Below are 27962 nucleotides of genomic sequence, written 5' to 3'. Positions count from 1 at the left end.
AAACTCATAGCTTTCAGTGTTTTTTACTTTTGATTTTACTTAGTATGTGCATCTCTTAATGGCTTTTAAGTAGTTTCCAGTGTATACATTTATATTTATACATTGAATAATTCATCTTTTCCTCCAAATTTGGCTACATTTTGCACTAAAGTAGATTTTTACCCTTTTGTAGCAAGTCCTCTTTTACTTGGCAGCCTTTATGCCAACAAACTGGATCAGACCTTCCCCAGGCCGCTCTCTGATTCTGTGGTCTTTGTGCCACTTTCCTGGCCTGCTGCTTGTAAACACAGAGAAATATGGATTTTTCCAGTAGACTGATTTCTAACTTGGACTAGTCCTCCTTTATGCCAAATAAATAGCAAATATTAATCAATCACGGAACATTTTTGATTATATAATAGTCAAATGTTACTTTTTGGATGTAACAAACCCCTGGATGGAGAAGCTGAACAAGCCAGGGCTCGTTTAGAAGCTTCGAGTCTCAAGCTTCAGGTCCAGCTAATGGCTAACGACTCGCGTTATCGTTAGCCGTTTTGAAGATATGAGTCGTTGTATGCAACTGGATGACTCGGGAGACCTACATCTACTTAAACTCACTTCATTTTAAGCCAGGCATGTCCAAACTACGGCCCGGGGGCCAAATGCGGCCTTCAGACAATCTTTTGTTGGCCCACCAGCTTCCTGCCAAGTGTCCAAACAACCAAAAGTAGTACTTTTTACTGTAAAACTGGGAACATTGACGCATTTTGATATTATGCCAACCTAATATTAATGTTCCAAGTCTCATTAAACATATGGCAGTGCATCAAAACAATGTCAAATGCAAAATTTAGAATTATTCACTTTATCATTCGGGTTGTTTGTGGCCCTCTGCTCCGTATAAGTTTCAAAGTGTGGCCCTGGGGGAAAAAAGTTAGGACATCCCTGTTTTAAGCAATATAACAAAGCCCATGTTTGTGCCAGAGAGAGTAACAAATCAGCATGTGTGTATCTGTTGCCGTCTGTATGGATTTAAAACATGAACTGCCACCAAACGACGAGCATAGCGACCAGTAAATGTTGTGCTACTGATCTGACCAATGACACTTTTCCCGAACACCATTGTCATTACAGTCTGCTCGAGTCGATGAAGAGGATTGAAAGGGTTTTAAACGGAGCAGTCCCGCCGGACCCACCCTAATGCCAGCGCTCTCCCGTGGCCACTGGTCATTGGTGGAAAGTGTGCGTTGTCTTCCTGATTCTTGTGTGAAGTGTATGTTGGGGCCTGCTGTGATTTAAGATGCCTGCAGGGCCCCTTCACTTTCCTCATTGGCTCGTTTGCTCTTGATCTTTCTCTCCTCTTTCCTAACTCGCCCGCCGGTGCTGTCTCTGCCTCTCAAAGAGTGAACGATTAGATGGGTCTTTAGGTCGGCCAGGGGAGTCATGCATTTGACCTTAGCGGTGTAGGGCCGCGTTACCTCCCCTTATGATCGGCCCCGCTACTTTTCAAGTCTTTAGTTCCACTTTGGTCTGGTGATTACGGAGAGTATGTGTCCAATTCAAAGTTTATTATGGTTAAGGCTGGGGTATTGGAGAGGGTAGATCTAAAGTAGGTCAAGCGGTATCACGTGAGAACACCATTTGAAAAAACACAAATTCAATTTTCCCAACAAAAAATAGTCGTTTTTTTCTTTGATGCTAGACAATTTTTCTTCCTTATTTATGAGTGAGTTTGACTTTTCATTATAAACAAAGAGGTGACTCATCAAAGTGTTTCTTGGAACAAAGTAGTAAAAAAAAAAAAAACGGCACTGCAAAAGGTCACTCTTTGTGAGGTCTGCCACAAGTGGATCATTAAAAATAGTGCGTTCCACATTTTAGGTCGTCTGGAGGCACATACTTGTTTTGTCTGTCTTGTGTGCGGTTGTGTACTTTGGCACATGATGTTATCCCGACACAAGGCCATCAGTCAGTGTCAGAAGCCCCCCCCCGGTCCAACAGTACGGGAAGCTCTTCATCTGTTTGTGGCAGGAACAAATCAGAATAATGCCTTTGTTTAGAGAGCGACTTTAAATGCATGCGTCTCGTTACATCCTCTTTGCTTAAAAAGGCCAATAAAACAAACACAAATACAAGAAGGGCGTGTGGCAATGGGGAAGGTCGAAGCCGGCGCTAGTTTCAGGTGTGTCTGCGCTCTGATCACAGGCGAGCGACACAACAGCTGTTTGAACTTGAAAGAAAACAGAGGCTGCACCATCGAGGAGGAGGCTCGAAAAGAAAAGGAAATTACAGGGAAATGACTTCCACCAACACAGAGGAAACAGAATGTGTATAGTACTACCACTTGTACTCGTTTTCACCATTTCAGTATCTGAGTACACTGAAATAGGTTGCAAGGAAACAACTGATGATTAATTATTGAAATGCACGCAACATAAGGCATTTTTTGAAAGGCAACCCTGACTTAAATGTGTTAAATGTGGCCAGAGTACACAGAGCACATGTGCAAACCAATAATCTGCAAACAGAACGGACTGCAAAAGAAACAAAAGCTCCATTTAAACTATACACTCCTGTAAACCTTGAGTTTGTAGCATTTACATCACATCTGTGCTCTGTACCTCGACACATTCACACAGGATACACTCTTCACTTGGGATTTATTTATGCAGGAGAGCCTCACACAGTCTAATATCACATGCACTGATTAGTGATTTTAATGCTGTCTGGAGCACACATGTCGGCCTGTCTTTTCCTCTTTTTCTAGTATTAATTACAAGTCCAAATACTGCTTTCTGCCACACTCAATGGGCTGGAAATGCACCTAAAGGCAAGATCATTTCCATGGCTTCCAGCAAGTCTCTCTGAAGCAGTGCATGCTGCTTTTATGAGCCGCTCTCCGCCATGCTTCTGCCTGAGTAATAGATTGGTGTGTTGTGTGCTTTCTAGATCCACACATCCAGTGTACACATACTTTAAAATAATTCAAAGGTATATTTGGTTCCACCCCCTTCATAAGCAGCATACTTCAAATGAGCTTTTCAAATATGTAATGTTAGTGTTGGGTTAGCTGGTGTATGTAACTGAAACAAAGTCCCACCAGAAGACTTCTGAGAGAGAGAGAGAAAGCACAAAGTGTAGAATGCCAAGTAGAAGGTTTGTATAGAAGCTGTGTAATGTGCTAATGCTGTCAGTGGTGCATTATCCAGCTCTATGAAGACACTGTGTGCTAATGCTAGCAGACAGGCCTGAGGTTAAGTGTGGCCAGGGGCCCCTTAGAGAGGTGCCAAGTGTGGACTGGTGGCCCCATAAGCTGTGGTCCAACACACCGTTCTTAGCCCCTTTGCACAACACAGTTAGCCATTGTGCTGGGCTGAAAAAGGGCATTAGCCGCCGAGAAAAGGGCTTTCCTCACTTGGACAACAAGCAAAGCTCTGCTTGATAATTCAATCACTTAGAGCTGTGCACAAATGTCCCTTTCCTCTCCGCTCGCTGCATTAGGTAACTGCCCTATATTTTACAGATGCTGTCACTTGGAGCGCTTATCAAAGGACAATAGAGGACTGATGCCTCAGAGAGACTCATTGACATTTGAATGTATGCAGCAGAGTGAGTTATGACTAGATGAAATGGGTATTGCAAAAAGGGCATAAGACAGAGATGAGCGAATGGGTGTGGAAGGAGAGATAGAAGAAGGAGACGAGGTCATAGGGAGGATGAATTGAAGAAAAGTGGAGGAAAGAGGAAGACAGTTGCTATCTCTGTGCCCTTGTCTTGACTTCCTCTCGGGCCTCTGAAGTGAGCACAAATAACGAAACAAGCGCTGGCACATCAGAAGGAGGTTCTGATGTAGCCCATGTTTACCCCAGTGCATGGCTGCCGGCGAACGCCTGCTGGTTTCCAACTGTCCACGAGCGAGTGGAGCTAAGCGCTCTGTGCTCTCCATGTACTAGCCCTGCTGCTGTGACAGTGCGCCGTTAGCTGAGTGTTTATGAGAGATAGCGCGTGTCCTTGTATTTCTAATAGAGTGTGATGCCTTTCCATGTGTGCGCTGGGCTTGGAAAATGGAGCCATCCATCGGATTATGGGAAGACAGCTCTTTCAGAAAGGAGGACCTGCATTAGCATAAGCGGCCAAAAGAAGAGAAAGAGGAAGACAGGAAAGGGGAAAGAGGGCTTTAGAGGGGAGTGGACCACACTTGCCAAGCTGTTTGGGGATAAATCCTGTGGCTGGGATCAAATATTCTGGGCAGGGATTTGGCCCCGGGTCCACTCAAAGCAAATGGAAAATAACAGGCTGCGACTAAATAGGTGGCAGTGTAATGATAGCTCTGTCAAGTCCAGAGGTACAGAGAGAATAAAGGAGTCTAGAAGAGAGAGGGAGGAGGGGGGAGGAGGGGTGATGGAGGCTGGAGAGGAAGATGAGAAAGAAAGAGATTAACAGAGTAAAAGAAAATCTGATGGAAAAATAAACAGATTTGTGAGCGCAGAAGAGGAACTTAAGTAGAAAATCTAATAACTAAACATGACCAACAACACTACCTCAAGTCCACACAATTAGATTTGATGTAAAATGCTGTTTTCATCTGCACCTTGTCATGCGTTTCAATAAAAGATTATCGTCAACCTGTCATTTTAATTCCTCATTTAAATAGAGGCCATTACCAACTTCATTTAGCCTTTCCAACAGTCATTCATTTGCAACTTTGATTTAACACAGGGATAAATCTGGCCAAGCACCTGTAATGCACTATATTAACCCAGGACAATTACCTCTTTTGAAATTTTAAGAATAGGACGATGCGTGTGCCCATTTTTCATCCTCCCAGTGCTCAGAAGTTAATTAACAAGGTCATTAAACTGGAGTCAATGAGCGCGATGCAAGATGTGTTTTACACGCCATGTTTAATAAGCCCGAATCCTCTCCATCGCAGTATTGGCACCGCTCAAATGACTTTCCAATAATGACAAGCGCTTCCCCAGAGGTAGCGGTTCTGCTCTGAAATGGCAGCTACCTGATAAGAAAAGAAATGTGTCAATAACACAGTTGTTTGTGTCCTCAGTTAAAAGATATGAGTTTGCTGCCACACGGGAGTGTACTCGAGAAGTGCTTGTGACTGTCAGAGTTAGAACATATCTGAACAAGGACGTTTTTCTTTTGTCCAAGGAAGCAAACCTTTGTCCAAACAAACACTGGAAAAATAGTCCACAATACATAGTCCACAATGCATGGCACATAAAACATAAGAATGAGTGTAGTATAGTGTAGTGTGTATAGTGTAGTGTGTATAGTGTAGTGTGTATAGTGTAGTGTGTATAGTGTAGTGTGTATAGTGTAGTGTGTATAGTGTAGTGTGGTGTAGTGTAGTGTGTATAGTGTAGTGTGTATAGTGTAGTGTGTATAGTGTAGTGTGTATAGTGTAGTGTGTATAGTGTAGTGTGTATAGTGTAGTGTGTATAGTGTAGTGTGTATAGTGTAGTGTGGTGTAGTGTAGTGTGTATAGTGTAGTGTGTATAGTGTAGTGTGTATAGTGTAGTGTGGTGTAGTGTAGTGTGTATAGTGTAGTGTGTATAGTGTAGTGTGTATAGTGTAGTGTGTATAGTGTAGTGTAGTGTAGTGTGTATAGTGTAGTGCAGTGTAGTGTGTATAGTGTAGTGCAGTGTAGTGTAGTGTAGTGTAGTGTAGTGTAGTGTGTAGTGTAGTGTAGTGTGTATAGTGTAGTGTGTATAGTGTAGTGTAGTATAGTGTAGTGTGTATAGTGTAGTGTGTATAGTGTAGTGTGTATAGTGTAGTGTAGTGTAGTGTAGTGTGTATAGTGTAGTGTGTATAGTGTAGTGTGTATAGTGTAGTGTAGTGTAGTGTAGTGTAGTGTAGTGTAGTGTAGTGTAGTGTAGTGTAGTGTGTATAGTGTAGTGTAGTGTGTATAGTGTAGTGTAGTGTAGTGTGTATAGTGTAGTGTAGTGTAGTGTGTATAGTGTAGTGTAGTGTGGTGTGTATAGTGTAGTGTAGTGTGTATAGTGTAGTGTGGTGTAGTGTAGTGTAGTGTAGTGTAGTGTAGTGTAGTGTAGTGTAGTGTAGTGTAGTGTAGTGTAGTGTAGTGTAGTGTAGTGTGTATAGTGTAGTGTAGTGTGTATAGTGTAGTGTAGTGTAGTGTAGTGTAGTTTAGTGTGTATAGTGTAGTGTGTATAGTGTAGTGTGTATAGTGTAGTGTGTATAGTGTAGTGTAGTGTAGTGTAGTGTAGTGTAGTGTAGTGTAGTGTAGTTTAGTGTGTATAGTGTAGTGTGTATAGTGTAGTGTAGTGTAGTGTAGTGTAGTGTAGTGTAGTGTAGTGTAGTGTAGTGTAGTGTAGTGTAGTGTAGTGTAGTGTAGTGTAGTGTAGTGTAGTGTGTATAGTGTAGTGTAGTGTGTATAGTGTAGTGTAGTGTGTATAGTGTAGTGTAGTGTAGTGTAGTGTAGTGTAGTGTAGTGTAGTGTGTATAGTGTAGTGTAGTGTGGTGTGTATAGTGTAGTGTAGTGTGTATAGTGTAGTGTGGTGTGGTGTAGTGTAGTGTAGTGTAGTGTAGTGTAGTGTAGTGTAGTGTAGTGTAGTGTAGTGTAGTGTAGTGTAGTGTAGTGTAGTGTGTATAGTGTAGTGTAGTGTGTATAGTGTAGTGTAGTGTAGTGTAGTGTAGTGTGTATAGTGTAGTGTAGTATAGTGTAGTGTAGTATAGTGTAGTGTGTATAGTGTAGTGTAGTATAGTGTAGTGTGTATAGTATAGTATAGTGTAGTGTGTATAGTGTAGTGTAGTATAGTGTAGTGTGTATAGTGTAGTGTAGTATAGTGTAGTGTGTATAGTATAGTATAGTGTAGTGTGTATAGTGTAGTGTAGTGTAGTATAGTATATAATATAGTGTAGTGTAGTGTGTATAGTGTAGTGTAGTGTGTATAGTGTATATAGTGTAGTCTAGTCTAGTCTAGTCTAGTCTAGTCTAGTCTAGTCTAGTCTAGTGTAGTGTAGTGTAGTGTAGTGTATATAGTGTAGTGTAGTGTATATAGTGTAGTGTAGTGTATATAGTGTAGTGTAGTGTATATAGTCTAGTCTAGTCTAGTCTAGTGCACTTTCACCAGACCATTTTGAATACTGCATCATTTAAGAGCTTTTAGAACCATTACTGGTTTTGACAACACTCCACCAACTAACCACACTGTCATAAAGTCTGACAGTGCCATCTCAGTGAGTCTTTACAACAAGACCGTTATTTGAACACCCTACAGTCTCCTTTACCGTACCGTGCCAGTCTTTCAAAGCAGTGTGTACCACCCATGCGGCGCACTGACATGGCCTCTGCTTGATTGGAGCGGACCACCGGGGCAGAGAGGAACCACCTGTCTGCCCAGCATTACCATATCCCTATTTACCCACTGTCAGTGCCTTCCACCTCGCGCCTGCTAAACGGCCGAGGCCCTGAGCACTGAAAATCCTCTTTTATGTTTCCCTCCGAGCCTCAAAGTACATTCATAAATGCCATGTTGCTCCCTAATAAGTCAATAGCTCCTGTGTGAAGCAATTACTGACAAAACAAGAGCGCTCTGTGGGGAAAGGCCAATTAGTCCGTGGTGGCAGCAGGTATCGGGCCTGCGCCGTACATTACAATCCCTCATATGGTAATAGAACGGCGTCAAACCAATGACAGCGGAAGGCTCAAATGATAATGATGGGATCAATAGAGGTGTTATAGCCGCAATTGACGGCATTGAATATCACAAAAGCACTTTTTATTGGCCAGTGCAGTTGTTTATGGACATGTAATCCATCTCTGGCCATAATATTCTGTTAACTATTAAAGCCGTGGGCGATAAATGTAATATCAATACCCCACTGCACCAGATGACTTTCAGATAATGCAATCTGAAGACTTAACCCGGGAGGCAAATGCAAAGAGAGAAAAATAGTGTGCATGTAGCAGGCCTATATTAACCTTTCTGCTCTGCTTAGTCCAAATAATTGGTCTGTTGTGGTTTGGAAGATGAGCCAGAGGATATGAGACAATTTTAAGAAAGAGAAGGCAGAGGGAGCGATGGGAAATGTCATTTGTGCCGTAAAAGCATCTGGTTACAAATGAGAAGCGGCTTTATCCCTGTAACGCAATAGTGAGTTCCAACCTGCAGCATGTTTAAAACAGGATCCAAGCACAATTATTCAGTTAGACGGAGTGTAAGCACAGCACTTACGCCATTGATAAACAAACACTGGCGCCTGCGACTTTTCCAAACAATTGTGAAAGTGTGTTCTCTGATGAGATCTAAAGTTCAGGCGTTCATTTTAATAATACTTTGTGGACAGTTATTGCATTGTCAATCCCTCAGTACGGCGAGCGACAGTGCACGACAGCACCCAGCTAGCTCCTTCTTCTGCTCCTATTGAATATCGAATGGTCTTGTAAAGTTGTGGTAAAAGTAATAAATATGGACGGATCGCGTGGTGGACAGGGCGTTGCGGGTGGTTTTGTTAGACATATTCACCTTATTTATAAAGTCTTTAAAATGTCTGTGTTTATAAAAGGTATGTATGTGTGTCTTAGCTCACTGTGCCAATTTATATTAAAATATAAAGTAGTAAATGTAAAGTAAATGCAGATTATGCTCCCCGTAAAGCCCCTCCAGCCTTCAATGCATCCTTCAGTAAAGTTCCTCATTCAAAACATCACACGGAAATGATCTTGACACTTTTTTCTCACTACTCCTTACTGAAGTAAGCTGGGGTGAGAGTGTGTGAAAACAGGCGACAGTAATGTGCGCGGGGCATGTGTGAGTCGGCATGAAGGGCAAAGGAACTGGTAGAAGAGACGTCTGAGGCAGCGAGGAGTGGAGGATTCTGGGATTAAATGGGGGAGGGAGGGACTACAGGCAGAGAAGAGCCTGTCCTTCATTTTCCTCGAGCGCTGACAGCCAATACAAGCTTCAAGAGATAGAAAGTCAATAAGGTGGCCTGACTGAACCACAGAGGAGTGAGGTCACCATATCAAATAGTGGAGCTGCATCGAACCAATGCCAACCCACGTCACAAGATCATTCACTCTCTCTTAACTTATAAAATATAGTGGTTTGCAATAAATGGCTTAGTCACAATTGCAACTGGATGTTCTTTGATACTATATATGGAAATCAAAAACCCTTAGAATACATCAGTGGCGGCTGGTCCATTAAGGGTGTCAATCCTGTTAATCAGCCAATTATGTCAAATATGTATTCAACTAAATTTTAGCCTAAAAACAATATAATAATAAGGACACTTTGCAGCCTGCGTCTCATTTCAACGTACGTCGTGGTTTGAATCTCCCATGAGCCTGGTAGAAAGGCCATGGGGATCTTTAGCCAATCAAACCCCAAGAAAAATGACTACGTCACCATGAGAAAAGCCTTAGAAAAACATTTCACCTTGATAATACCTCTTAGTCTTCCAATCAGTTAAATCTCAAAGATTTGAGATTTCAAGACTGTAGCAATAGAAAATGAGCATGCACAGCTTGTGTAAAAAGTTAAATAAAAAGTTTTTCTCCTTTATTTGACTTGAATAAACAACTTTTAAAGTCAAGTTTTACAGTTGTGATGCAATGTTTATAAAGTCCTAGCATGAAGGTTGGTCACAATTTGGCGTCAGCTATTTTAGGCCCAATGTGCCAAATTTGTCTTTCTAAATAAACAATTTAGATTTTCTCGACAGTCCGGCCTCATTTTTTCTGCGATTTATCGTATCAAAAGTTAGTGCGTGCCTGTGTGTGGGTGGGCTTGTGAATTAAGGACACTGCTGGAGGCAATCTACTTCCAAAACAAAAGCACACAGTTGCACAGATACAGAAACACACAACAAAACACAATGCGATTTTACTTACTTGCTGGTGATGGTGTGCTGTATCCACTAATAGATAATCCTGGCAGAGCTGGAGGAGACAGGCTTCCCAGCATGTGAGGGAAAAAGTATGAGTAGGTGGGCATTGGGAAGCCATTTAAATGGGGGCCTGGTAATGGGTTGCCCTTCCCAGCCATTGTAGTTCGAGTCCCCCTTAGAGTCAACTAAATCTGACCACAAAAATATGTAAGTGGTAAACGCAACTTTAATCCTCCATAGATGAAAGAAGTTATTCCACTGCACACTCCAAGCTTGGAAACACTGTTGTCTTCGTCAAATGTTACAAAAAAATGTGATGATTTACTGAATGTGTGCGTCAAGGGTTGAGTTACTAAGGAAACAAAGATAAAAAAGACACATGTAATAAAAGAGGGGGGTGACCAGTGTTTTATCCCTCTTTCTCCTGTGTTTGAAAGGGTCTTATTTGAGAGCGGCGTCAGGGAAAGGGAGCACGGCCATGCCTTATCTCGCAAGATGAAGGAGCAGAGGCAAGTCGAGTCAAGCAGGAGTGGACTTTTGACGGCTGCAGTTGGGTTCAGGAGTAGTAGATAGTGGTGATAGGGGCGCTGGTGGTTGGCCTTTTGAAGAAAATTAAAAAAAGGGGGATTTCAGCCTTTCACTCCAGGGAATGCACCTATCACATGATTCCAACGCTCTTCTCTTTAGACGGGCCTCCTGTTTGCTCCCAGGCCTGGAAGAGAGAGAGAAAGGAAGATCATTTAGTGCGTCAGTGACAAGGTAAAGAGATCGTTATCCTTTGTGCTCAAGAGCTTGAGCAAAATACTTTTTTTCCTGACACTAATTAATGATAATGTCTCATCTGAAATGTTGCAACAACAGCCCATCCGCCTTAATTATCTAATGGTGTGATAAAACAGTGAGAAGAGCAGTGGGTGTGATCTCTTCGTGCGCCCTTGTACGCTCCACACACACACGCTCATTAACAGTGACAGAATACATACAATGTACAGCGGGAGCCAAAACAGCAACAGAAAGAGCCCAACACAAAGGGAAAACTTGGATAATTACATCAGTTTGAGGCGTGCCCCTCGGCTCTATTCTGGGGCCACTGGAGATTTTCTCAGCAGAGTTTACTTCCAGTATAAAACACAAACAGTATTAACAGTGTGGTAATGGTAACACACAGCCATGATAAACACAAGAAAGGTTACAAGCGGCTCGTGTTCTTTTTCTTTCTTCTTAATGCCCCTTCAGCATGTCAGTGATTGCGACAGATCAGCTGAAAAATATGGAAATGTGTCTTTTCAGGTACAGTGTAGCATAGAAATGTAGCCCTGACAACATGAATCACACCAACATGAACTGCAGTAAATGGAGAGAGGTCAAGCCAGACCTGTAGGCAGCCTGTTTAAACTTGTATGTGTACAAGAGGCATTGGAATGTGACTGATTAGTAATAAGTCTTAAATTCACTGTTAACAACCCCTGGTATGAGTTCACGGGTTAGCAGTAGAACTCTTACACAACACAATAGATAACTTTGGCATTTTGTATATTATTACTCCTAAAGTCTGCATTGGATCTTGTAGTTGTGATGGAGTAACTTCTACAAAATGAAGGGCTCGCATACCACACAGAGGTGATCCAACCTTCTGTTAGTAGCCATTCCCACAGATGTCAAATATATCTATGTAAATGTATACCATTTCCCTTTGCAGACTGCTTGAAACGGCACATAAAAGGTTGCTCAAGTAGCTCCGGTATTGCATTATATTAAGAACCTTGTGTCCATTTATTTATTTGAATCAATAAAAAGGAAGCAAAATTTGGTTTGGACACAATAATTAAACTTACAACAACAACAACAACTACAGATGAATAAAAAACAGGGACGAATTTATATTTATGGCCCACCTTTGGCTTAATGCGAATGTGAATCAAGGTAACACATATATAGTAAGTATTGCAATGTTACACGCTACTACTGTGAGTCTGTCTGGCTCGAAATAACGTTGATTTTAACATATATTTAACTTCATAAGCGCATGTGTACTCATGACTTGATCGTCGAAAAATGATTATAAAACACATCCAGCAGTGCTGCAGTTCACTGTAACAGTGAGACATCTGCTCCCAATAACTCCATAGGGCTTGAGCTGTGTCCAGACGTGACGTCAATATACCTCCAAGAAGAAAAAAGGTAATAGCAATAAGTTGTTGGAAACAGCTTCCCAGTGAATGTGTGGCCATTGTGTTGTCATTGCTAATGCTACAATACAGTAGGAGAGCTGATTTTATGGGATTAGCAGCCTTATTTTTATTGATCGTTGCCAAAGTGCTTTGAAGTCACTTGGTGATGGGCCAGTGTAAATGGTGGATATGAAAAGCGAGATGCAGGGAATGCCCTTACATTAGACAAAAGCTTTAATAGCCGGTTTAAAACCCGATGGGGATTGGATATTGTTTTATTTGCTTATAAAGCCCCCCCCCCCCATGACCAGCTGCCTATTAAACTTAAGGAGACCTATTCACAACAAATGCTTTTAAGATATTAGTTGCTGCTCTGTTCCAAACAAAATGTTTTCAAGAGCTGGTCTTTATACATGGGTGCGTTTGTATCAGTGTGTCATGTTCGAGTGATTTAAAGCCATATATATTTTAATGTAACACCCTGAAGCCACACAGGCTCAGGATTGGCTCGTTGAATGAGGAACTACAGCTCGTCGAGGGGAACCACAGGCCGGAAATAGGCCACTTCCTTTTGCCATTATCATTACAAAGCCTAGTGTGGGCACCTTAAGAGGCCATTCCCAATGATAAGCAACATCACAAATAACCCAGAGCTTGTACCAGCACTGACTTTGTTGTGGACACTAATAACTACTTATTTTTATTGATGTTACAGTAAATAGACTAGTGCATTGTAGTTTAGGGATCAAAACTACGAGCAGTCCCATGTGATGCAAGTGGTGCAAGTGTTCTTGTGTCTTTAAAAAGAAAGAAAGAATAAAGAATGAAAGAAAGAGAAGAAAGAAAAACTTCGATACCTAAGTTATGTAAATACAGAATTGTATCATTTCATTTGAATAAACTGACTCAATTAAAAAAAAAAAAGTCCTCTATTAATTAGTACAAATGTATTGAATGAACAAAACTAGATACACACGAATGACCATGAACCATCACCTCATGTTGCAGCATGATAATGCACAGCCCCATGTTGTAAGGATCTCTACACAATTCATATCTTTGAGTTTAGCTCATCAAAAATGGGAGCAAAAACAAAAGTTCAGCATTTATATTTTTATAATTGCAAGGCCTTTTTAGATTGCTAAACCTACTGTTATGTATTGTAAACTAGAAGAGAATGTGAGCGAATACTTGTACCATTTCTGCCATTCGGGGACAAAGGATGAACACATACAACTGCAGGCACAAGCTTATGTAAAAGGAAATGAAGCAGAGCCCCCCATCCCAGACGTGTGGTCTTTTAATACCACAAATCAAACTATAGACTACATCTCTCCTTTATCTTTGCACTTTTTTGCATACAACACAACATATACTGGCGCTAATCTCAGCAGCATTGGCCTGACAGCGTGCTCTGAGTAAAGGCTGGCCTATGATGCATGTGTCCTATACAGTACGCCTGACACTCAAGGTCACTGATATGAAGAAGAAGAAAGAGGACGACTGACGCTGGCCTTCACAGAGACTATACTGGAATGAAGATGCCTTTTACAATAACGTGCACCATCTACGCTCACATACACACAAAAACCCTTTATATTTTCGTAAAGAAGGGTTTCTAAACATAAATAATGAAGAATGACTTACTTACAGCAATAGCAATGTAAATGGAAAAAACAGGAATAGGTTATAGGTTACAGCATGGTATAAAATGGATACCCAAGGCTCGAGTTTATCCATTGTATTAAAAGCTTTTCTGTACACTCACTTTATGTTTTCCCCTATATCGTTACACAGATCACCATTATTGTAAAATTCATGCATGTCTACACAAGAAAAGTGCATCTCCCCAGGGAAAGCATGTGATCTATTACAGCCAGGAAAAACAAACAACAATACGGGTCGTCTGGCTTGCTTTGAATGTATCGGGCTAAAAGAAGGAGAAGGTCAAAGGTGACGAAACATGAGTGACTGTAATTGAAAGTGACAGGAAGCGCTGAATAAATAATCAGGAAAACGGCAAAGTGGCAGCGTGAGGTCGAAGGTAGAAGGGCGGACAGGGCAGAAAACATGGCTACAGGGGACATTCCGGCATAACAGAACATATATAGAGCCTCTGATGGGGACATGAGCTGTCCACAACATCAAAAAGGTGCACATATGGAAGAATGAAAGAATAACTGCATGTCAAAGCAAAAACTACACCACCACTACTGTAATGAACAGTATAAGGATTATGTTGGTGTCAAGATTATTATAGGATTTATTATTTAGCTTATCCAAACTCTACATCTGTGCCATGAGCAGGGGCCAACGGTAGAAACACAGATGAAAACAAATTTCATATTTTTTTGTAGGAACCACATTTGACCAATTTAAGAGAAAACAAAAAAACACATCGTCAGTCATAACAATCTACAAACAAAACTGGCCAACGCAACACTTTATTGTGTATTTATGCTTTTCCACACATCCACACATTTATAGTGTAAAACAAGATGTTTATATATCTCGGAGCTCATTCTCCTGATCTATTATCTGTAATCAATGAATCTCTTAGCGTGTGAGTGCCTCTTTTGCAACATCTCTTGGTTTCATGTATCGCTGCTGGTAAGCACTGCAGCAATGTGTCACGCTTGAGAGTCAAGAGGAATGTAAGGTACTTAAACTACAGCTAAAGCTACACTATATCACAACATTATACAAACCGTGAAGGCAATACTCAAAATAAGATAAGATAAGATAAGACCATCCATTAATAGATAAGATAAGACATTATTGGCTCCTATGGGAGAAATTTGTCCCGGGAAAGGGGTCACATGCTTTAACACGCAAACAAGAGAAGGCTTATATTCACTGTATGCTAATGCTAGGAATAATCCATGCTAACAAATAGGACAATATAGGAAGACGCTATGCATGGTTGAGGTTATGTCAATTACCTAGACTTGTGGCACCATTTTAAAAGCCAACTTGTAATTTTAAAATAAATGTCTCTAGACGATTGTTACAACAAGCCCAGGTTAGAGCCATGAGTATGTCCACATCGAACAGCAGGGCTCAGACCCTGACTCCAGCTGTATGGCTCTGCAGCAGGGCACATGATGAAAGCTGTTCAAGCATGACATGTTGAATATTTGATGGAGAGAGTAGCAGTACGGTTATACTCACATGAGACGTGATAATGTGTGGAATGTGAGCTGTACCAACAAGTGTGTGTTATGGACGTTTGACTAAAAGTATTTTAGTGAATGATTATCTATGAGTCAGAAGTCACACAAGTTTATTCATACATAAAAATAAATTATGATAATAATAATAACAATAAATATAGCCGCAAGCAGCAATGATCGGCCCTCGCCACGCCACCGCCACGCCCGGAAACGGAAGAGGATTTTTTCATTTTAGGCTTATTTGCGCCCCCTGTTGACAAGCCACCACTGAGTTAAGATGGAGAGAGAAGAGGGGGAGATAGATAGAAAACATGTCTCCTGCATACAAAAATGCAGTCACCACTTTATTCTGAAGTAAATTCTGAAGACCTAAGTGCCTCTTTTGCCCCATTGCTGCAAAATTGCTCTGCCTCAGTGCTCTTCCACCTGTGTAACATTCAGACCAAGCAGCTCTACTTCTCAATGACACAGAGAAAGTGCCGCACAAGGAGGCTAAAGGGTGCTAAGTGCACGTCCAGGCCAGTGAGAATCCTTGGACGTCACACAACAGCCCCCTGCGGGGTGAATCCACTTGTCAGTGAAGCCCGGGTGACATTTCTGCCTCACCTCAAAAAGGTCAGCCTTTAATTATCCCAAATGCCAGCAAGCACTGCACCTGCAAAAAATAAGCAGATAAGCGGCGGCGTGCATGTACATCAGATGGTAGCTTGTCTCCTTCACAGCCACTGAGCACTACTGTGTCTGAGTGAGCAGAACCGGACCATCTGCCCACCTGCACGCACTCATGCACACAGAGCCATAAACACACATTCAAAGGCTCATTCTGACAGTCACACTCCCACTGCCACCCACAGGCGACCAGTGCCAACCACAGTCTATAAAAGACACAGGACTTGGCAGCCAGCCTGTTAAGTAAAGAGCAGGCCTATCACATGAGGACATTAAATCCGAGAAGCTTCTATCAAGAACACAGTTAAAATAGTGTTCTAATAGTATGGGATGACGGATTATAGTCCTATGGATAGAGAGCAGCATGGGTCAATGCTTCTGCTAAATCTGGGTCAGAGATGTGACACCGGGTGAACTTTATTTGTCATAGTTGGTAACCGTGAATCAAAGGAAGTTGTGGGGGCAGTGGATGATATGGTGCTACGACAAGTATTTCCGGTAAAAAGAAGTTCAAAAAGCACACTTTGCCTTCAAGTTACTCTCAGGTTACAGCAGCTATTCAGCTCAGTCAATATTTGCAGGGGGCTATGGTAACTGAGGGCTCACACCCTCATGACCAGACTGGCCACACAGACGAGCCAATACTGCACCAATCTGCCCAAAGCAAGCCGCACAGACAAAGCACCAAAGATCGTCTCTCCACCATCAGATACTTCTATTATTTTCCGGCCTTTTCTCCAGCTCTGAGAAAAGCGGGCCGCCCCTGTTGTTTACACAGCTGGCTCCATGGAAAGCATTGCCTAATATAAAATATGAAGCGGGAAAGGAGACGTGATATGTGAAAAAAATCAAAAGTAATACATGAAACAATGCAGAAGAGACATTTCAAGTTGTTCAGTGGTGATAGACTCGTGCCTCCTGTGGTCAGGGGTCTACGGTGCATGTTGTTCTTTCACTCGATGGTTGCTTCCGCTAGAAAGCTGCAGTTTCCTTATTGGAAAGTGCAGGGCTTATTTGGTCTTAGTCTTTGCGTTTCAAACTTAATAACTTATAATGGTGCCAAGATGTAACTGCTTGGTTTATCCATTCTGTGTTCAACTAAAAGAAAGGCCATTTATTTTGTTTATGGAAAATGTTGAAGGCGCCTCATTCATTTGATTTATTTATACAGGGAAAACCCAATGAGAAAAGTTCTCTTTTTCATTGGTCCCTGTTAAAACACAACACAAAATAAACTACAAACACAAGATACTAAAACACAAATAAAGCATTCAACAAAATTAACCAATAATCCTTGCCCAGTTCTTTCAAATAATTAAAAGGCATTAAAAAGATTTTATTTAAAAAGTCTGTGTTTTGTTCCACAGGGAGGGAGCAAAGTTGTTGAAAGCCTTTTTTCCTGACTCTGTGTTGACACGATGGGATTGTAAGATAAAAATGTCCCGAGACCTCAAACGGTGAATACATAAACTGATGCACAATAAATAAATAATCAGGCAAAAAGCCAACTAGAGCCCGATACACAAACACAGGCAGTGCAGTTCTCTTCTTGCATCCAATGATTGTCATTCTACTTTAGAGTATAAATCACAGTGGTGAGTTCTATCTCCTTCTCCTGTAATGAACCTTAGAGCTGAGCCTTAGAGCTGAGCCTTAGAGCTGAGCCTTAGAGCTGAGCCTTAGAGCTGAGCCTTAGAGCTGAGCCTTAGAGCTGAGCCATAGAGCTGAGCCATAGAGCTGAACCTTAGAGCTGAGCCTTAGAGCTGAGCCTTAGAGCTGAGCCTTAGAGCTGAGCCTTAGAGCTGAGCCATAGAGCTGAACCTTAGAGCTGAACCTTAGAGCTGAACCTTAGAGCTGAACCATAGAGCTGAACCATAGAGCTGAGCCTTAGAGCTGAGCCTTAGAGCTGAGCCTTAGAGCTGAGCCTTAGAGCTGAGCCTTAGAGCTGAACCTTAGAGCTGAACCTTAGAGCTGAGCCTTAGAGCTGAGCCTTAGAGCTGAGCCTTAGAGCTGAGCCTTAGAGCTTGATAAACTGAGTTCAGAGGTTTTAACACGGTTGCTGTAGAATGCATATATATAATATCACCTTAATCTAGAACTGAAACAAATGTGGCCGGGATGAACTGTTTTCTACAATCAAGAGGAAAATATGTTTTATTTCTAAAGAAGAATGACTGGATTTAAGATGATTTGTCAGCTCTTATATGTGTTTATTGAAGGAGAGTTTATCATCGATCCACATGCCAAAGTATTTGTAATGGTGTACTTGTTCAATCATATTACCATCAAGCGTAAGAATAGATATATGTTTTGGGGTCACTAAAGTGTCTTTTGAAGAACAGCATACATTTAAAAATGATTTCAATTCATTAATCATTTTAAATTAACACAGTTTTGTTGGATGGAGTGGAAAATCCTCTTGAATATTTTGACTCAAGCACAATAAGGTGCCTTAGCACACATAATTTCATCATCTGCATACAAGTGGGTGCTACTGTGTTTTAGATTATGCCCAATTGAGTTTATATAAATAGTAAAAAACAGTGGTCCAAGGACAGAGCCTTGAGGAACTCCTTTATTAAGGCAAGATTGAAAGCATCAGCAGAAACAGCTTGAGCTCTATTTGTGAGGTAATCTGCAAACGATTTTTTTAGAATTTGTATTGAACCCAGTAGCATCCAGACCAACCAAGAGAATACAGTGATCCCCTGAATCAAAGGGTTTGACAACTTAACAAAAACAGCAGCACATTCTTCATGATTACGCAATGCAATAGCAATATCATTTCTAACTTTGGCAGCTCTAAATCCAGACTGGTAGCTATATAAAATAGAATATTTGGTTAAAAAAGCACGCACCTGGTTACTTATTAGCTTCTCAAAGACTTTTTTTTGTAAGCCCCGCTAATACATTTTAGACAATGCTTTGTTTCATAAAAGGGAGGCGAGCTCTAGTGTGTAGTGAGTGTGTGTATGAACGACACTTTACTCCAGCAAGGCCAATCGCAAATCAACTCCTCATTTTGGAGCTGGATGTGGACCTCCCATCTCCTGCACACAGTCAAAACACTCCACTGTCATATTTCATGCTTATTTCAGACATGCCTTTTCAGGGAGACGCTTCAATCCACCAGGGAAACGAGCACATCTGGCTCTAAAGGATGTTTTCTCTGTGGCTTTAATCAAGTCTGTGAACTTCAACACATATTTTTGGTGTAAACTTAGTGTACCCATCCAGGATATGGGTCTAACAATGTAAGGTGAGGTACAGAAGATCCAGTACAGGAGGGGCCGATGACGCACTAAAGCGCAGGGCCCCTTCCTGTTTGTGCCGCCACACGCTTTCAGGAAGATGAAACGAGGAGAGCGTGTCCGAGCGGGTCTACCCTCTCGAGCACGACTGTCAACAAGGCTCCACAATGTTTGATCAATTATGTAACCAGAGTTATTTTAGCATCCTTAACCAAAAAAGTAAAAAAAAAGAAAAGAAAAGTCTATTCTATCCTATAAGTCTATTCTATCTATTCTATCCTATAAGTCCTTTTTCCTTCGTATCTACCTGCGTTGCAACAATGAAATTTCCCCATGTGTGGACAATAAAGGAATATCTTATCTTATGGTGAATAAAGTACAGGATTTTAACTAAATTTACACGCACAAAGAGGTTAGGGTAAAGGTAAAAGTATAGTATAGTAACAGATGTGTAGTATGGTAAGATAAAGTAAAGTGAAGATAAAGTTAAATGTAAAATGAAGTACAGTAAAATAAAGAAAACTAAACAAACCTAACATCGACAGCTGCAGGTCTTTCATGGAAATGTCTGCCATAATCTGTCATTGTTGTATCTCTGGATGAACCACTAAAACATCTTGCCAAAACTAGATCCTCGAGTTAAATGGGAAAAGAACACGGGTCAGACTGAGGTTTAATATTCATTGAAAGAGAAAATACATTTTCAGTGAATTTGCATGATAAATTGTAGTGTACAACCCTGTGATTATTATTGGTTGTTGTCATTGAAGGAACGTAACAAATAAAAATACAATAGTAAAAAATTGGGCAACAGTCTTGCAGTGTTCGTACTCTAATCTAAAGGACGGCGGTTCGAATCCCGCTCCTGACATAAACATTGTTGGCGGAGCGATCAGATCAAGAACGTATAATAAATCAATCAATTTCCGGTATTTACTGGCGCATGATGCCAAAAAAATCTGTGCAATGAGGCAAGGCTCAATTTTGGCTCTTTGAGGATTTAAAAAAACATTCTAAAAAGTTGATGAATCTCTATCTCTTCTATTTATCAAAATTCAACAACATTTCAGGTTTTGAAAAGAGTAAATTCTTGCCATTTACCAAGCAACAAAAACAAAAACTTTCATGAGGGTTTTTCACACATCCCTCCGACAAAACAAAATGTACTAACTTTTGAGTGGCAATCATTTCTTGTTTGTAGACTTCATTTATCCGTTGCGTCACAGGTGGTATGTCTTGCTGAATTCCACCAATTTGTCTAGTTATCCTATATGACAATGGCGCCCTCAGTATAGTCTGCTCATAGCGTGGTGGAAATCCCCCGTCAGCTGGTTTGTGTGCGGTGTTGATGATCCTCCCTGCACCAGCGTATACACATCAGCTGACCCATGCACAGCGCTTCGAGTCGGGCCGAAAGCGCCAACTCGCCCCAGACAAGCACGCTCCTCACTGCATGTCACTCACCCCCCCCTGCAGGGAGGGGAAACCACTGGTGCCATCAGTGAGATTAGCAGGCCGCAGTATGTGGGGCAGAAGGAGCTCACATGTGCTCTGCAGTGTGTATTTGATGGAAGCCAGTGGGTCAGAGTGGACATATGGACCATGTGATGGTCAAGATGCCCAGTCTGTTTACTGCACTTAGATCTGTGCATTCAAATCCTCTGGCATCTGCTGCAGGGGTATATAGAACTAATGACCCTCATAGAAGCAGAGTTCATTACTACAGTGACCTCATCAATGCATTCTTGAATGTTCTTGAGTTATTGTTTTGTTTTTTCATAACGGAACAAGAAGATGCTATTAAGAAATAGGGATGTCAAGATTATTCGATTAATCGATAATCATGATTATTCAGGTGACAATATAATCACCAAAAGGACCAAAAAATATGCAACAATTTTAGAAGCAAAATTAAGTATTATTTGTTCGATATAGCCCAAAACTGACCTAAATGTAAATTAATGTATTTTATCTAGCTATTTTTGTCACATTGAACGTTCTTTAGCCTTTCAGAAAATTCAATTGAGGAACAGTGACATGTTAAGAGCACAGGATTGAAAGAAAATTAAAGATTAAAATAATCCCAATGTGAGCAGAAACTTAATTACAAAACATGAATTGTAATTCTTCCAAAATGTATCAACGTTGATGCTGTCTTGTGTACTCATCTTCCCTTTGGCTGCATATCCAACTCTTACTCATATACATACTTAAAATATCAGACATATTCTTGGCTTCCTCGCCTTGCCTCCTCTCTAGGAGTCATAAAACTCACATTTAAAAATGCATGGGCTCCAAAGCTGCCAGGCCTTTCTGTTAACTGCATTGTAGTATGGGCCGCAATAGCACCAACTGCAGCCAGTGAATGCCATTTTCCATTAGGACAGAGGAGGAGAGGAGGAACAGCAGTGACCAATGAAGGGACAGAATTGACTCTTCTTGGAATCTGACAGCGTTTCGACCTATGTAGGGCTGAAAGATCTACAGGCTGTTCACAAAAGTGCAGTACATGTAGATGGGTGACATCAAATCTACATGTGTATCAACTGTGTGTGTGCGTGTGCGTGTGTGCTTGTGTGTGTGTGTGCGTGTGCGTGTGTGTGGTCTGGTGTGTCGCTGCACCTGAACACAGGCCTCCGGCTGAGACAAAATGTAATTGATTCAAGTGTTTCTGAGAGATTTCCCTCTGTGTCCTTAGGCGCTCACTAGATGACTATTGATTGGTTAATTGATTGATTGGCAACTGGACGACAGTGAGTCAACAACATCATTACTCTTCATATGGACAGTGGCAACCAAACCCTTCCCTGAGAACGTATGAAGGCACAAACACATACACACACACGGTAAATAACGACTTATGAATGGTCTATCGAGGCACAGCACAAAAGCCTGCATCATATATTAGTTCATAAATTACAGTAAATGCTCATTCATCAGCTGCTGAAGAGAGATACTCTAGTAGTACAGAATGTAGTAATCCATTTTAAAAGATCACATGTTCCTTTAATGACCACTTGTTGCTAGCGAAGCTCCTGTAGGTACAAAAAGGTCCCCCCCCCCGCCATTCCCCATAAGGCTTTCTTCTGCTTTATGCATTTGCTGCTAGTTGCACATAATGAGATTGCAAAACGGAGCCACTTCCAACTGAAAACTAAATTAAATGTCACTTCACTAAGTTTACCCAGAAAACCTCCTCTTACAGTCTCTTTGTTTTCTTTTGCTTCATACAGGAAAACTCATCACATCGGCACGTCCTTGAGCAACCCACTAAACATCCCCTCTCACAACGTGCACATCTGCCTAATGTCGTGGAATTAAAATGCAAATGAGCTGCGCATGCTTTGGGAGCAACTTGCCACTTCTCTTCTTGATAGTATTTTCTTATCCTTTTTCCCCCTTCTTCTCACAAACACGCCTCTCCGTACGCGCATAAGTCAAACACAGTCGATGAAAATTAATGAGCTGATGCCCTGAAGCGCTAGCGACACTAACCAACAAGGCCTCTTTGCCTGTAATGGGCCATACAGACAATGTCCGCGCTATTTCAATTAACATGAGGTAATGACATATACGGGCCGAGGGGATAGGTGACAGCGAGGCGGGGAGCGAGCGACACCTATGCCGCTAATGGTCCATTGTGGGCGAGCGAGACAATAGAAGCTAATAGAAAATGTAAGATGATGATGTAGGTCCTTGTCGGAAAGGGGTGAGTGACACCTGGGAGTGGAGCTGTTACATCTTAATGCACTGCTGCCAACGGGATGAATCAGCTATAGTGGGGTGGAACCCATCTGAAGGCCACTAATAGCAGCTGCTGTCAGTCTCGCATTAACCTTGAGAACAGCCAGGGGACTCCGTTAGCCCTGGTGACCTCTCCTTTTACACACAAGCATCCTTTATGTCCGCATGTATGGCCTGGGCAGAGAGCGCGTCCTTCTGCTTGTGTCTTGGGAGTACCATCAGGAGGATTAAATCAGTCCATCACAAGCGGCGCTAACGTCGTAGAGGCTGTCTGGGTGCAAGGGAAACTGCCCCGCTGCCCTCTGGGGTTAGGCTCCGTCAAGACAATAAAAGCACACGCCCCCCAGCGGCTTTGTGTACAGAGGTGCTCATCAGCCCCCAAACATCAGGTCAGATTGAAGAGTTGACCTAATTGAAGGCTATTTCCATTTCCACTTGTTTGCGCTTGTTCACTTGGTTTCAATACAAATCTATTCATTTCAAAGCAATCCAATGTGACCCTGAGATATAGAATAGGTATAGAGACGGAAGAACTCCTCTACAAAAGAACATTCATTCAGCTATAGAAATAAAAGTATTGTTAAGAGGAAGCATGTTTTACAGTTGACATATATGCTATTATCTTCTAATATAAAGTACATTTCCACATCCATCTTCATATTTCATAACCAAGCAGAAATAATTATAATAGCACCAAATTACTTGCTTGTTGACAGTGCTTTCTCACCGAGCTCTTCATCTGCCTCTTGCCATTCTGCTCCGAGGGATTTTCACTAAATCAATTACTTTGTCGTACAAACCCCAAAACTGACAAACAAATAGAAACCATGTTAACCCAAGAAGCTCTACGTTTTATGAAAGCCTCTTGTGTCTCAGGGTTTTGGCCTGACAGACATTTGGAGGCATGACTAGGCAAGCCACTGCCCATGTGTTTTGAGTCAACGTTTGGCTGGCAGGAAGAGCGATGAAGGGGAAGACGGAGCAGGAGAGTGGACAGAAACAGAGAGAGAAAGAAAGGGGGGAAAGAAAGTCAAACTGGCGGGAAAAGTCACTGTAAGGCGTGATCAAACAGCACTGACCTAATTTCCTGCCACCAAAATGAGATCAGTGGTAGTAAGACATGTACAGTAGAATTTTGAAATATATAGTGTATAAATACAGAGGCCAATAATACAATTTCACACACAAAAACATATTGACCTGATATCACCAACCTATTTTGCCCTGTGCACAATAGTTGGACAAATGGCATTGCTTATTAAAAGAAGATCTTACAGCCCACATGCTACTGTGATGCATCATTAGAAAGCTTAGGCATTTTAGTTAATTGAGATGTACATATAAACACTGTCAGGGCTTCGGAATTTACACTACAGAAGCCCAAACATACAAAATACATTGATTTTTTATTTGTAATGGTCCTAAGCAAGACATACTTCATTGTGTGCTTATGCTATTCGCTGTACTTGCTGTTTATCTTGTTAACTGTGTAACGTTTCACAAGGGTAAGTTTTCATTATTATGCGGACCACGTGTATATTTGTAATGTCTTTTTGTCAAGAAGAAAAACATCTGTGGCCTTAATTTTAAAGTGCACCTTTCACGTATGACATTTTCAAAAGGCTCCATCTAAAAACTCCTTAGCATTTTACCTGATATAACCCAACAAAGAGGGAAACTAAAGTAGGTCCAAACCTAATTTCCGGTCTATACTTTCACCCCCACGCATAAGAGGCTAGTCATGGCAACGCAAAAAAGCTTTTAAAGAGCTAACATTTGTGCTTGAGTGGCCAGGACATTGTGTGACTATGCCAACCGCTCTATCAAGACTGGTTGCTTATTTTGTGTGCAAGAATGTGACTGCACTGAAGGACTCTACTGACGGACTATTTTTAGAGAGCCACTGACAATATCGCATCCCCAAACGGGTGTAATCGCATTATGCCAGAGGTGCTAAAAGCCTTGAGATGGTAAAATGCATCAAGCTGGAAGAAGCTGCTGTGTTGAGGGGCCAATAGCAACAGCCGAGTGGGAGGAGTAGATGAGCGGACGTAGACACACACTCAGCATGTTGGGAGAAGGAAGACATAATCATATGGAGGTGGGTTCTTCTCAAGGGGACAGCGACAAGTAAAGATGACATGCAAATGAAGGCAGTGGCAAACATTAGGACTGCTGCGGGAGGTTGGGGTTCGGTGGTAGGTGGAGGGAGTATTGGCAGCTCCAGGTTTTTTTTTCTCCGTGCGGGCCGCAGCGATGATAGATGAAAGAGTGAAGTTTAATCAGAATGGCGCCCGGGGCATTTTCAGAGAGGTAAACAGGTTAATCAGTCAAGCCCTCCTTCCATCCGTTCCCCTGCACTCTCTCCTCGACCACTACCTCCGACACTGGCACGCCATTCGTCTCTTTCCCATCAGCACCTCGCCATGCTACCCTCCTCCAGCGGAGCACCCTTCATTTTCCTCCATATCCCATTTCAAATCTTGGGATCCCCCTCCTCCTTCTACTGCGCGACCATCCAGCAGATGAAGGGGAACTCGAACATCAAAGCGACCATTTACTATCTCCAGGCATCATCAACCATAAATGTATGAAGTGGGAGGAGAACATGGAAGCAATTCATATGGTTTCTTGCGTTATTGCCCTTCCACTATAGCCTAGATGTCGGATTACACCATATCAAGAGAGCTAAAGAACCTTCAAACGAGTCGAAATCAAAATCCATCCAACCATAAAGGAGTGAAAATTATAAAAGAATCAGCCAAGCATTATTCATTGTTCCAGGCATCTCAAAGGGTTGTTTTTATTAGCAAAACGTGGCCTCATCCTACCTCGCCTCTCCAAGAAACGGCAATGGCCAACACTTGTGCAACCCAAAATGCGCCGTGCCAAATTGCACTACACTCCTGACCATCTGACATTTTAAAAACAAACTCAAATAAATAAAGGGGGGAGGAACTTCCAAATCCCATGAGATTACAAAACAAACCGCGTTCCTCATTTCTGTCCTAGATTTACACACTTGCTGCCTTGCTTCCTTAGCCACTTCAGGCCCAAGAAATATAAACAATCAACGGGTAACAAACCGCTCCGGCCGATGGAGTGTGAACTTTACTGCGGCTTAAAACGGCACCCATGGAGAGCGGCTGCATCCGATGTCGACTTACCCGCACTGACTCGACCGCACTAAATTGCCCGGGACAACAAGAGCGATCATATTCATTTGTCTGGGGAGGCCAACCACAAACTTTTGGTGAGCAATCAACAAGAGCCGCCTGTTGCCAAGATAAACTTCGCAGCCAGTTGCCACTCATTTACGAGCGTGCCTGCCTACTGCATTTGCAAAGCCATTTTCCAAAATACCTTAGAACTGTAAATATAAACTGAATGCTATGGTTTGTGAAACTCACAAATGGAATTGTTTAGAAAATTACAAGCAAAGAGGTTTAGGAACGTAGCAATTTTCCCATCACATGTAACACGGCACACAAGACAAAGCAGCAGCACATGACGAAAAGTAGGGTCAGGGCGACTAAAAGTGAAAGTAAAGAAAGTATTTTGAACGGTTCCAAGTAGAAATGGACAAAAAACATTAGAGATCAACATTTTAATCATTTTTGAAACTGATTCTTACATTTGATTAGCCACAATTTCCACAAAACAGTTCATTTGTACAATGAATATTACTCAGATGTGTTGCAAAAGACATTGGTTGTGCAAGAAAAGTTGAGAAATACAATATGCTTATCTGGCTACTGTGTACACTGCGACTTTGTGTTGGGAGACATCAGGAACACACCTCCGCTTCGGTCATGGAGCGAAAATTGGATGTTGGCTTGTTTAATGAAGTGAGCATCCACGCTGTACTTTGAAATGCACACAGCAGCACAGAGGGAGGAAAATAAATGGTAATGATGCTATTAATGACAGATCGGCACATAACTCAAGGTGGAACGCAGAGAGGAGGAGGACTGCAATATTGTCTTGTAAAAAAACAAGGAGCGCTGTGTGGGGGGTTTGAAAGGGAACTGAAGGTCCTATGAAAGCCACATAAAAAGCACACAAATAAGGCTATTCTCAGCAAATTCCATGGTGATGTCACATCCTAGAGGACTAGAACGTCCGCAGTTACTTGCTAAAGAACAGGACAATGTCAAATGCTATAATCAGGATTCAGGAACAAAGAATACCAGTTCGATCACGCATGACTTATGCCAGATTCCTATTTTGAAAGGTATCACAAAGACACTCAGGGTGTTGTTTTTTTTAACAGTTTCTAACAGATTAGCAAAGTTGTTGACAGCTAGCTACTGCTGCTAACAATCAATATACTGTGGATCAATAAGACATCAGTGAAAAGCCAAATTAGTTTTTTTTATTCTTAAAAGTAGCAGTAATTGGAGGTAGTACCTGCAGATGCGTGTGTGACCTGCATTTCATTAAATTTTTCAGTTTCAAATTTACTCACATTTCTAAAGTCAGATACCGTATTTTCCGGGCTATAAGTCGCACCTTTTTTCATAGTTTTGGCCGGGGTACGACTTATACTTATATACTTATACTTGCAACCGCATTTCATACTCCAGTGCAACTTATATATGTTTTTTCTTCTCTATTATGCATTTTTTTGGCTGGTGCGACTTATACTCCGGTGCGACTTTTACTCCGGAAAATACGGTATTTGCATTTTCTGTCTTCCTTTTGTACACTATATGCAAGACAGTTTCTCGTTAATAAAAGTGTTTTTTTCTTCCATGACCCAAACTTTGTTCAAAATGGCTGCGTCTCGACTCAGATCTATTTACTTGGTTTACTGGAAAAGCGGCTATTCATCAACAGAACCAAAATACAAGGAATAACTCAGCCAGTGGGAGACGGGAGCTGGACGTGGATACATTTGCCATATCCTGAAAAAAAAAAGTCTCCCAAAACTCGTCTAATGCATGGCAGATGTGGCCTGTCGGGAGTGGCAGCCGAGAGTGATTCCAGCCGCCTGGAGACGAAAGAGAGGAATATACATCGGAGGTGGCTGTAGACAGTCGGTTTAGCTCCCTGTAGATGGAGATGGATTCTTTCTGACAACGCCGCAGCCAGGCAGACAACAC

The 27962-nt window shown here is 41.7% G+C and overlaps 1 protein-coding gene across 1 annotated transcript in view; it reads right to left on the bottom strand.

Annotated features, from left to right (window-relative positions):
- Positions 1-10146, bottom strand: part of raraa (retinoic acid receptor, alpha a) — a 76787-nt gene extending 66641 nt beyond the window's left edge. Inside the window, exon 1 of the mRNA XM_072456911.1 lies at positions 9854-10146. Coding sequence (XP_072313012.1) covers positions 9854-10007 — 154 coding nt within the window. The 5' untranslated portion in view covers positions 10008-10146. The remainder of the gene's footprint in view (positions 1-9853) is intronic.
- Positions 10147-27962: the final 17816 nt, after the last annotated feature.

This window comes from Eucyclogobius newberryi, unplaced genomic scaffold, assembly GCF_026437365.1.
Source record: "Eucyclogobius newberryi isolate DKJ021-1_F unplaced genomic scaffold, fEucNew1.0.hap1 SCAF_20, whole genome shotgun sequence".
NCBI lineage: Eukaryota > Metazoa > Chordata > Actinopteri > Gobiiformes > Gobiidae > Eucyclogobius > Eucyclogobius newberryi.
Note: the sequence above shows the minus strand (reverse complement) of the source record. Positions and strands in the feature narration are given on the sequence as shown.